The sequence below is a fragment of the Toxotes jaculatrix genome, chromosome 4 (genome assembly GCF_017976425.1).
Source record: "Toxotes jaculatrix isolate fToxJac2 chromosome 4, fToxJac2.pri, whole genome shotgun sequence".
Classification (NCBI taxonomy): Eukaryota; Metazoa; Chordata; class Actinopteri; family Toxotidae; genus Toxotes; species Toxotes jaculatrix.
In genome coordinates, this window is record NC_054397.1 from 18,607,633 (window position 1) to 18,620,187 (window position 12,555).

General features: G+C 41.8%; 1 protein-coding gene across 1 annotated transcript; it reads left to right on the forward strand.

Annotated features, from left to right (window-relative positions):
- Positions 1 to 145: 145 nt before the first annotated feature.
- tdrd7a (tudor domain containing 7 a) lies at positions 146 to 10,988 on the forward strand. The gene is made up of 23 exons (XM_041036419.1): positions 146 to 206; positions 1,111 to 1,315; positions 1,515 to 1,659; positions 1,812 to 1,926; positions 2,160 to 2,252; positions 2,386 to 2,423; positions 3,058 to 3,098; positions 3,505 to 3,675; positions 4,035 to 4,416; positions 4,480 to 4,817; positions 5,175 to 5,371; positions 5,489 to 5,681; positions 5,770 to 5,881; positions 6,066 to 6,277; positions 6,602 to 6,736; positions 7,446 to 7,529; positions 7,637 to 7,771; positions 8,240 to 8,350; positions 8,533 to 8,713; positions 8,832 to 9,001; positions 9,681 to 9,874; positions 10,100 to 10,260; positions 10,756 to 10,988. The coding sequence occupies exons 2-23, from the start codon at positions 1,112 to 1,114 to the stop codon at positions 10,986 to 10,988; spliced, it is 3,645 nt and encodes a 1,214-aa protein (XP_040892353.1). The 5' UTR covers positions 146 to 206; position 1,111.
- The last annotated feature ends 1,567 nt before the right edge of the window (positions 10,989 to 12,555 follow it).

A 12,555-nucleotide genomic window follows, 5' to 3' on the forward strand; every position in this document is an offset into this window, starting at 1 on the left:
CCCTAAGTTAAAAATAATACATTTATCCAGTAATTTATTGCATAAATGTGAGGAACAAATAAAATGACACAACCGCGCTAGATTCAGACTAAAACAACGGACTAACTGGCAGTGACCTTTTGAACTTGTGGGCGTGAACGTACTCCTGAGTTTGAGTTTGGCGAAAGAAGACTGAGGACAGTTTGGCGGACTAGCTAAAGTTACAGGTAATTTAAACGAGGATGTTTCGTAATGTGTATAAAATTCCACGGTTGCTTGTTGCGAGTAATTCTGGTCACTTCGTATAAAGTCAACAGCTGGTCGAAAAGGGCTAACTTTATTTTTTCGCTAAGTGGCAAACGAACCACCATGCGCTAACAGCTAGCCGTTAGCCAACGCCCACGTTGTTCATTCCTTAACCATCCAACAATCAGTTTAGCGGGTGGACCCCTTTGTCGAACAGGTCCTGTTGTCTCCGACAGTGGACCCCCGAGGTTTGAGGCCAGTATAATATCATGTGGAAAACTAGACCCACAAAACCTGAGGCAACTTTTAGACGCAGTTAATTGCGTCTCATGTTAAATCTTACATTACTGCCTGAACTCATGGGTGTGTTGTTTGAAATTCTGAAATCCAGATTGAGGCAGTACTACTCTCCACCAAATAGAATTAAATTAAAATTTCAGGAGGCCCACATCCAGAGTTTATTCCTGAGGACGCCGTGATATAATAATTTTTTTTAAAATAACTGGTGCTGAAAACACGTTTTTCAATGTCAGACGTCCATCTCACCAAGCATAGTGTCCCAGAGTTACAAGAGTCTCCCTTTAGACATTTAAATTCCTGAAATCCCCAATTTTTTATACAATGTGGAAGCACTTTACTGGTTGTCATATTGGTTTTGTCTCTTGGTATTTTCAAAAGCCATGAGAAATCTAGCTCTGAAAAGGTTGGGATTTAAATACAACACAACCTAATGACGGGGTAAAAATTACAGCACTCATTGCCTTTTGATTGATCAAGCCAGTTAGTCCTTGGTGTGTTTCTGATGTACTTGTGCATTTCTAACCCAGATGATTTTTATATATTTTTTAAATTTTTCTGTTGTTTCTATTTGTGTTTACTTGGCAGGATGTCGGACAGTGAGTCTATCAAGAAAATGCTGCGGTCTGTACTTCAGTCCAGCAAGACTGGTGTGGCTATTAACAGCCTCCAGTCAGAGTACCAGTCACTGTGCGGAGAGAGCATCCCGCTGAAGAAGCTGGGCTACTCAAATCTGGAGGACTATCTCAAAAGTATCCCCTCCGTGGTTCGGATGGAGTACCGCATGGGTGAGGTGAGAAGGGCTACTTTTATTATTTACCTTGATTAAAAGCCATTGGCTAACCAAGTAGTTTATTTATTTAGTCTAACTTGGTGTGACTAATGTTTTTGCATTTTTTTACTTTATACTGCCTTAGGTCAGCCTAAGGCAGTCAAAAGGTAATGCATGTAATGCATGTGTCTGTAAGTGTAACAGTGAAACTGCTCTGCAGTTGAAATGCTTTGCTGCAGTGTGTCAAGAGACGGCCCACATTGCTGAGCTTGTGGCCAAACAGAGAAGCTCCAAGAAGTCTGGTCGCTCTCAAGTTGTCAACTGCAGGATGAGATTCAAACCTTCCAATCCCTACATGCTCAATGGTAGGAGACACTTGTTAAAACTTGTTGGAAAAAAAAAAACCCAACTCTGTTTCTTAAATCAGGGTCCGATCTCTTTGATGGCTTTTTATAATAAGAGGGCAACAACAAATTTTAAAAAGCCTGAAGTATTATCCCCCTTTCCACACATTCAGTGCGGCCAAGATCCTCTCTTCGCCAGCCCTCAGCTGCTGGTGCCTCAAACTGGCCAGTAAATCGTTCTCGATCCCATGGTGGCTACAGAGGCTTCAGTGCGTCAGGAGACTACAGGTAGACAATATCTGCGTTGCAGTTTTTGTCAAGAAATGATGAGCAGTGGCTACACTTAAAACTTGGTTGGACAACATTGTCTTCAAGAAAATGACCTAAACGAGCCCAGAATTTCTTGTAGTTCCGTCTATGGAGAATCATGTTTGATTTATTATTTCCTGTTTGCTTTGTCTTAAGTGCATTTAGGAGACTAACAAACCAAAGTTTTTGCCTGTGTTCTGTCCACATATTAGGCAGCTGGACCAAAGGTTAAGCTCCATCACACCTGTTGAACACAGACAGCCGGCTCCACAACCAGTTGTGAAACAATGTGTCAGGTCTGACAGGTAAACATACACATGTGGACAAACCTGTATTGGCTTATTCTTGTATCTAGAACTCCACTAGGATGTTTGTATTGAATGGCAGTGTCACTATGAAAAGCAGAATATCCTTAAAAGACTGGCATGTTCCCAACAGGAAACAGAAGAGTTTGACAAACTGCCAGAAGGCTAAAGGTATGCAGGACCCCCTTGGTTTGCATCCTCATTTATTTCACTATTATTTGTGTATTTTGAGTCTTAAAACGAAACAAGGCTTCCAGTAATGTCACTTCATCTACACCAAGCTGACTTTGTTTTTGGAAAATGTATTCTGAATGACATTTTCATCTTTAATCTTCATTAAAGTGAATAAAGCCAAATGCAACATACTTCACCACTGAACTGTATAGACTGCATCTCACTGCAGTGGGGCTTTTTGACACCTGACTGGCCTGGGATCACGTTAAACAAAGGATCAGATATTGATCAGGCTTTACAAAGCCAATAGCGGTTGATTAGAAAAAGTCTTCATTGGCCTTGATAATGATAAAATAGATCAACTTAGTTGTCAAATTCCCCAGTCACTGTTAGAACAGATTTTTCCAAAGGGGAGTAAAAGACACAGCTGGGATGTTTTACACATGTCGCTGGGGAAATAATAGCAGAGCAGTGTCTAATGTCAACATTTGACAACACTGCCAAAACAATCATAAGTTGAAATATGGAAATCAGATAAACTAACAGCCAGCAAAATCAGTCTGCTGCAGGCTCTTTACGTCATATCAGAATCTGTTAGCATTTCTCTCTTCCTGTTACCTATTTCTCACAGAGAAGCCTCCTGAACAAGCCTCCAGACACAACCAGTCTCAGGTACAGCAAAACTTGTCTCTGTGCTTTATGTGTCTCATTTCTACTGGAAATTACTTCACAGCCTAGGAACTGTCTTAAGGATCTGACAGCCAGGAGCTCCATTCAATTCAAATGTTAGATGAACACTCACAAACTTTCTTTTTATGTTTCTTTTTATAATGTAATCGCCTTCCTGAAATTAAAAAGAAAATTGTAAGAAGAAAATTTGTTTGTTTGATATTTAAATTCTTTGTTTGTCTATAGCCCCACCTCATTCAGGTATGTTGTAGCAGACGTTTTCCATCAGCTGTGTTAATAGGTTTATTTTGTACGTAGTTTTTCTGTTTTTGTGGTTTATTTAAAAAAAAGAAAATCTAAACTGTAGGGACATGCTTGTAGTGATGAATCGTCACATCTCTCCTTGCAGTCTGGTCTATATGATGTGGAGCTGGTGCAGAGCAGAATAACTCAGCTTCTGGAGAAGTACAGCAGTGGACTGTGGATGTCAAAATTATCAGAGGTTTACAGTCAAATGTTCATTCAGAAGCTCCACCCTCAAGTGCTCACAGACCTGGAGAAGTGGACAGGCATCTGTATGGTGAGACAGTAACTTGTACATATAAAATCACACACATCAACATGCTTTTTGGGTTTGTAACTACAATGACCACCTCGGTTGTCTTTGATGAGGTACTTTCCTTTTTCATTTTATATTGTTTTATATTTTAAAAAGTGAAAACTGTAATACTTTGAAATTAAATCATTTCCTACTGGGGAAATGAAATCAGAGGTTCCATCAGATTTTTTTATTAAAACATTTTTTTTGTCTCACAAAATTTGTCTGGAGAGTGTGTTGAATAGTTTTATTCGTCATAGTTTAATTCCTTCCATTTTATCTACACGGGAATAAAAATTTTGTCCTCCTCTCCCTGTCTCTTGCTCATCTGGCCTTCTCAGGTGGAGCAGCCTTCCAGCACCAACCGAGTTGACAGGCTTGTCTACCCTCCTGTGCTGCCCCAGCCCTCTAACGTCCATGGAAGTATTACCAACAACTCCCCTCCAGCATCACCCACCAATTCAGCTGCTAGCACCACACTAATTTCTTCACGTTCCTCAGCACCTAAAGACCTCTTTACCCCTCTCTTCTCTTCCCCTCTTCCTAAACCTAGAGTTTCCCCCAAAAGCCCCTTGGCTAAGCCCACTTTCATTTTTCCTCCACAAGCTGTTGATGCCTCTTTAGGTAAGCTGATGTCCTCAGTCACGCTGCGCAGCCCTGTCCACAACCCAGCTCTTGCTCCTCAGCTGCCCCCATGTACCAGTCTTGCAGTTGATGCCAATGGTAGATCTAAAGACAATCATAATTTGAACATGAAAAACCACAACCAAAACTCTCGGCCCTTAGCCCCTACCTGGTCTTGCCCTCCATCAGCTAATTCTTCTTCAGTAGCTTCCTCCCTTCAACCTGGCCCTGACATTTTACCCCTTTTGAAGGTCACCTTTTCCCCTACCTCTGATTCTACCTCTTTCTCAAAGTCTTCTGCTGTCACTGTGTCAGCTGAGGTGCGTCAGAGAATAAAGGAGCTTCTGTCCAAGTACAGTCACGGTCTTTGGGCCCATGCTTTGCCTAAACTGTTCATGGACACATACAAGGCGCCATTCCCCGAACATGTTCTGGACAACGTGTCTCTTTTGCTGGATATATGTACCGTGGAGTACCCCTTGCCACATGACAAGAAGAAGGTAAGTGAATGAGGTGGCACTGTGTGGACCAGAGTTAACACAGTGCAGTTAAGGAAGTCATCAACAGTTCTGGAGTTCGCTGTGGAAGATTTTTTTTTTTTTTATCCTCACAGTTAACACTCACTCTCTTGGTGGTGACTAATGAAACTTGCTCTCATACAAGTGATGAGTTGCTGAGTGATAAGTGGTGTGGAGAAAGCAGCTATTGTTTTACAACTGTTGTAATAGTGATTTCTCCTCTTCTGTCACCTTTAATTCTCCAGTCAGCTCAGGGGCATCCTTACTGCTTACCTGTTTGCCTTGAAAATATTTGTATCTGTTGATGTGTCTGTCATCTTTGTATTTCCCTGTGGTCAGGCCATCCTGTATAACTCCAGCAGAACAGACGAGGAATCCACAGACATCCAAGATAACCAGCAGTGCAGAATTCATCCCCTTCCCTCTGGTCTTGAGGTCCTGAGCCCCGTGGTTCCTCCCTGTCTGGCGCTTCCCTCAGAGCAGTATCCCTCCGTGCTGATTACTGATGTTAAGAGCAGCAACGCTGTTACTATAAGGTACGACACAGATTATTCATATTATCATGCAAAGTATGTACTTTTCTGAATGATGTAGGTGACATGTTCATCATTGATTAAAGCAGTATACTTGGACATATTGGTCTGACTCTTCAGGTATGTAGGTAAGAACTACTCCAATGCCCAGGAGGCCATGGAGGATGCAATGTCCTCCTTCTACAGCCAAGGCTCCACCCACAATCCTCTGTCCAACCCTGCTGTTGGTCAGATGGTAGCAGTCAGGGGAGAGGATGGAGACGAGCTGGCCAGAGCTCAGGTCATGGAGGTTACGCCCCCTGACAAGGTCAAGGTATTTCATCGAGTTAGTTGACTGTGGTTAGTTGTCAAGCATGGGTCAGTGCAGAAAAAGAGCTGTTGTATGTCCGTCTTCCTGCCAGGTATACTACGTTGACTATGGCTTTTCTGTGGAGACAAGTGGGAGGAATTTGCTGGAGCTGCACCAGGATTTCCTCTGTCTGCCCTTCCAGGCTACTAATGTTAGACTCGCAGGTAAATAAAAGATGAGGAAACGTCTTAACACTTTAGTTTTTACTCATCTGATGTTGGCGAAAGCCTAGAGATACCACAGCAGAACTCTTTCTGTAAATGAAGCGCAAAATTTTTACATTGGCCAGTGTATATTAATAGCCCTGCATTTCTTCTTCCCGTTTTTTCTTTATCTTTCCCTTGTCAGGTTTAGAGACTTTCAGCTCCCATCCATTGGTCCTGTCCTCCCTGCACAAGTTGGCAGTTGGAAAGATCCTGCTGATGGAGACATTAGAGCCGTGTCAACAAACTGAGATGCCTGTAGTAGTGCTGTACGACACTTCCCAGGATGAAGACCTCAATATTAACTCCACCTGCCTCAAGACTCTGCAGGATGTGACCATGAACAACCCTTTGATTGTAAGTTTGGTGGGGTTAATCACACGTGTAGTGAGATTAAAGAGACCAAGTCCCCATTTTAGGGGAGCGAGGTTCTGTGTGTTAAATAGCAGTCAGGGGGAAGCTTTTATATTTTTACCAGAGTTGCCAGAGAGTGGCGCTATTGTACCGTTCTCATATTAGTCAGTCTTGTCCTATGGAGGCCAGTCATGTGTTATAAGAACTCTGCAGGTTTTCACCTATTTGGAATTAAACCAGCAACTTGTCTGCCCTAAGTGACACATAATTGTGTGTTGTCAGTCTCACCCCCGTACTATTTAACATCGCTCTTTCTGTTGCCTGTAGGTAAATGTTACCTACCAGGACGTGTGTGTCACAGATGTCTGTGCAGATGGCATCATCTACTGCCAGCTGCCCTCCAGAGGAACAGCAAGACTCAGGAAGTTACTGGAAAAAATAGAGGCCTTCTTCATCTCCCAGGTAGACGAAACTTTACGGTACTCAGATTTGCCCTAGCTCTTAACAGTGTGGCAGACTGAGGCAGAAAAACAAGATTTTACAGTCACTGAGATGGGATGTGATAAAAGCGTGGATGACTTTATCCAAACATTTAGACCAAGAGTAAACCCACACTGACTCACCAACACAATACTGATGTCACACACCTCTGAAACCTTTTGAACATGTTGCAGTTGAACCCACATCCCAACCTCTGATGTCAAAAAGCTACTTTACTGTCGATTGCTGGTGAAAAGCAGCTGAGATACCTGACTGCGGTGTGACTATTTAACAGTTCGAGCCATCCCTCTGACTCCTAATGCAATGCAGTGAATTTATGGCTGCAGTACTTTAAATGACTTCACTGGCTCCCGACATAATATAAAATCTGTGTCAAAGTACGTAGAAGCTCTCAGTAGTTTGGCTCCCAAATAAATTTCTGACATTCCAGGTCATCAGGTGTTGGTTTTCTAACTATACATCACTTTAGATCCAGATCTCTTGAGGGTGATCTTATTGTTTAAGAATGTCCTCCTTGATCTTTTTTCGGCCGTCCACTTAGTCTTGGAACAATGACTTTGAACTCTCCCCAGCCAATGCTGTGACTGGTTTTGGTATCCTGCTGCATTTGTTGTCATATCCAACCCCAGTTTTTCTCGCTTTCATAAGTGTGTCATTGTAATTGACACAGATGACATCTGAGTCCTTGGTGTCCAGACCCTTCAGTGGCAAGTTCTGTTTAGCCCGCTACAAAGGAAAGTGGTCCAGAGTGGAGGTAAGATCAGAATCATAAAACTGTATTTCCTTGACAAGCTTAAGCTTTCTTTATCATACAGGCTAAGGTTATCTCTTGGGCACCCACTCATGCACTGTTCCTTTCAGATCACTAATATGTACAGCAACAGAGTGATGGAGATCCTCTACATTGACCTGGGCATCCCAGCAACTGTAGAGGTGACTGATCTCCGAGAGATCCCACCTCTTTTCCTCAAAGACTTCACCATCATCCCTCCACAGGTCAGTTGGTTTTGTATGTTTGTCTAAGGGTGGTATAAACCACTGGTCAACCTGAAATTTACAAAGAGTAGTGTCTCAGTGTGGTCTGACACCGAGGAGGTTATGTTTTCACTTGTGTCTGTTGGTTGGCTGGTTTATCAGCATTATCTTGCTGTGGGATGAACCTCTGACCAGCCAGCTTGTTTTCCTTTTACACTTGTGTCCTTCTCACCATTCTGATAACAATATACAGTACTGCTTCCTGCAGTACAGCAGCGTCCTGATAATGCATCAGAGGCTGTAATAACAGTCTGTTCCAACACTGAATGAGGTGTACTTTTGACCAGTAGTGTACACCTGGTCCTCAATGGCTAGAGTAGCATCCATTCCCCTGAACTGTTTATAGTATGTAAAAGCTCAATCAGCAAAGCATATCAACAGACCTTGTTTCTAAAGATGCTAATGGTGTTTAGTTTTTGATCTCTCCAGGCTATCAAATGTTGTCTGGCCGACCTCAAAATTCCAGAGGGAGACTGGAGTCCAGAGGCTGTGCTGTGGGTAAAGGAGACTGTCCTGGGCTCTGAAGACTGCAAAATGAAGGTAGCACACGGTGTACAGACTGTGTAAATAAACCTTACAAATGAGGCCTTAAAGGACTCCCTGACAGACATGCTTTTTTACAGGCTGTAGCTTAGATGAACTCATGTTATCAGTTATCATGTTGGCCAAACAAATGTTTGTGTATTTGTTTTTTTTTTTCTACCTGTCTTCTCCCATTTTAGATACTGAAATTAGACCAGCACAAAGGAGACTGGCTGGTCTATATGTACCTCTTCATCGGTGCTGGCACCCAGGACCTGGACAAGAGCATCAACCATCAGCTGGCTCAGTCAGATTTGTGGCAGAAATTCACAACAAAGAACAACACCACAATCACCAACAGAAACAGAAGCGTGGATGCAGGTATTACTAAACAAAGACTTCGTTCCTTTTTGTTTGTCTCCAAAATCAAGGTAACAGGACAGTGAGACGTTTTCTCATTGTTTTTGATTTCTGTTGTACTGAACTGTGTTGTGCCTAGGTCTCAGTGTTCTAGTGGAGAAGTTGACTCTGAGCAGCTCAGTCCCAAATCCTGTTGTTAAGACCTCAACCCAGCCTTGTCAGAGAGCCGAGGACTTGTCTCTCCCAGATACGACAACTAAACCTGGGAAACAGCCACTTCCGATGCCTCCCCTACTGGAGCTCCCCCAGGTGTGTGGAGAGGGGCAAATTCTTTCTGGGGGTTAACTTGGCATGTGTGGGGAATAGATGTAAATCATGTATGGTAGGTCATGGATTGTCTCCAAGCTACTGTCATCATAGTTATGATTTTATGATTCATCTTTTCTTTTTTTTGGTAACAGTTTTGGTAGCCTGTCACAAATTAACTTTTTGTCAGCAGACACTAACTGGCACTTATTTTTTTTGTGGCAGTAGGTTGTAAGCCAGTGTTTCCCAGTATTTATTACATTTTGTGATTGGCCAGTGATGCTCTCATGCACACCCAAAGAGAGAGAGAGAGAGAGAGAGAGAGAGAGAGAGAGAGAGAGAGAGAGAGAGAGAGAGAGAGGTGTTAGGCTTGGGAAATCTGTGATATCAGCTATATCAATGTATGGGATCAATGTATGGGTTCATTATTTACATGCTAGGACAAATTAGACTGTTGCAGGTTTCCACAGTCTAGGTAATTGAATTTAACTCTGCTTCAAGTGTTCATGTATAGCTTTCATGCTTGTATAGACAAGCAATGTAAAGCACGTTTTACAGTTTGTCAAATAAGCATTGACTCTGGGACATGCATTTTTACTGTAGAATACCTTAGAATACCTTCAGAAACAAATAAGCACTAAAACCTTATTGTAGTATACACTTCCTCCTCCTCTTCTTTCAGCCTGGTCAGAACATGGATGTGTTTGTGCCAGCGGCCTGTCATCCTGGTTACTTTGTACTGCAGCCATGGCAGGACTTGCATAAACTGATGGTGTTGATGGGGGAGATGATCCTCTATTATAACCAGATGTCGAAGACCAACACAACCACACACATCCAGAAAGGAGATATTTATGCTGCCAGAATACACAAGAAGTAGGTGATCTCATTTGTTTTTGCCTCATGCAAACCTGATTTGTAGTCAGTACACATGTGGATGCTGAAAAGAGTGTGTTCGAAGAGTGTGCTCAGTCCCTAAAGTGAAAATCATCTACGTCAGACTCGTCGTGTTCCTCCATCACAGACATTATGTTGTTGTAGTAACATCTTCCTTTAAACTCATGATGGTTGATGACTCAATTGATACCTGTCTCTGCCTAGTTGGTACCGGGTTCAGGTGAAGGGGATTCTGGCCACTGGGTTGGTGTCTGTCTACGAGCTGGACCACGGCAAACATGAGCTGGTCCACAGTAATCTCATCAGGCCCCTGATAGAGGAGTTCAGACAGCTGCCCTTCCAGGCCATCACTGCACAACTGGCAGGTGAGTTCGATCGTGATTGTCTTTCTGCGGCAGTACAGGTTTTAGGGGAATTCAAGTAACATTGTTTGTATGTGAGGAATATTGCCATGAATTTGTACTTCAAGGTGTCTGCCAATCTTAATTATGTATCGATATTAAGTATTGACTTTTCTGCCCTCAGGTTAAAAGTCTGGTTACTCTAAAAGCACACTTGTGTTACTTTTTTAGATATGAATTTCTTAATATTGAGGAAAATATCCTAATTTAATGCAAGCAATCACTGGATGCTTCTGTGTTGGGTCAATTGCTCATTCCAAGCTTGTTTTCGTGATCTATTACTGTGAAGTTTATTGGGTTGGTTGACTCCAACTAATGATTGTTTCCTTGATGAGTCTTAATGAGCCTTGATAAGACAAAGTGGAGCAGCTTGTGCCATCAGTCTGATTACTGATACTCTGACCTTCAGCTCCTTATCTGTCCACACACCAGTTGTTTCTCGCCTTGTTCGTCTTCCAGGTGTGACTCAGCACCAGTGGTCAGAGGAGGCCTCCATGTTGTTCAGAAACCATGTGGAGAAGCGAGCGCTGGTGGCCCAGGTGGAGAGTGTGCAGGAGATGTTGGAGGTCAAAGGTGAGCTGTGGGAGCGCCGGTTGACAGTTTACCTTGTGGACACGGAATTAGAGGACAGGGACCTTTGGATTCACAGCATCATGGCCAACATCGGCAGTCAGCTATCTTCAGCTGCCTAGGAGGTCTCCTCAGGCAACGAATCAGCAAGTAGACTCTGACTGCCAATGTGTGAATGTGCATTTTTGATGGTTATTTTCATTTTCTAAAAAAAAAAAAAAAAAAGGAAAAAAAAAGAGTGAAAGTGCTCAGCGAACTTTAGACGACATTTTCACCATTCTGGATATTTCTCCCAATCAAAGACTTTAAAGAAGTCCTCTTAATTTTGGGGTCGTAGCCAAGAGGGGAATTCATTTTCCTGAATTTAAGGACTGACAATCTTTTGCATGTGTCTCAGAGAAGTGGAGTATTGAACACAGTTAAATTTAACATTTATGAGGAAAAAGATGGTAAACATTACACATCACAAGATGTTACTGTTACCAGTCTTACAAATGATCATTTTGAAACAAATTCATTTTGCTTCATCAACACTTTTTTTGTTCCTGCAAGTTAAGTGTGTTGCATGTTTTGTTTGTCACTTATGACTCTCTAACCCCATCTAATTTGTTTGGTGTGCCTTTTGCATGTAAGGGTGTGGCTCATTTTGCACTTCTTTTTTTTTTTTTGTACATATTATACTTCCATTAATCCAACTTAAGTGACTTCACTGCTTTAATCTGTGTAGTTGTTAAAACTTCACTGATTGGAACACCTAGTTTAATACTACCTTGTGTTGGTTGCCTGAAAAGAATAAGTTGTGATATTTCCAGTGATGTTTCAACATGAAAAGCTGTTCAGACAGACATATTCTATTAAAACTTGGAGCTAAATGAGGATGTACCTTAACTGAAAGCTTTAAAAAGTTTTGTATGCAGACTGTGGCCAGTATCTTGGCAATATGATCTCCTATCTCAGGATAATCTGCCAGTGAAGTCATGAAATATCTCATTCTGTCAAAAAGGATGACAGATTGGTGGAGTTTGAGGATTTGAAAATGAATGCATATAATTTTAAGTTTTTCATACCATTTATATGCCGGACACCTGGCAGATTAACTTCTTTTTGAAGCATGTTTTTTATTGTCATTTTGAGAGGTATTTTTCCCATGTGGCAGGATAACAAAAGATACCTCTCCTCAAACATTTTTATTTCTCTGGTCGCTCATCCTGAGAGAGCAGCTCAAATTGACGGAAATGCTAAATGTGAAACAAACACACAGTGATATGCTCATATCTGCTGGATAAATTAATATTGGGATGTGGGCTGCAGCATTAATACAGGCAGTATTTCCATTTTAGGCTGTCTTCCTCATCTACTCCATAACATTTCGGCAGGAAAAAAATTACTTTTTATTCCACTACATTTATTTGGCAGTTGGAGTTACTGGTTCCTTTTTATATTAAGATTTTACATAAAAAAATATAGATACATAAATTGTGTTGTTTACCATTAAACTAGTGGTTCCCATCCTTTATGGTATGTATCCCTTTACAAAAAGAAGCTGTCTGGATGGGCCCCTTGTCATGTTTTCAATGTCTTTGAGTTGTTAGCAGCTAAAACAATGAGAGATTTCCCCTCTTAACTGCCCTTATGGTTTCATTTAAGTAAAAAGCAAACATTAGAGGAAAGCCCTAAAGTTGAATACAG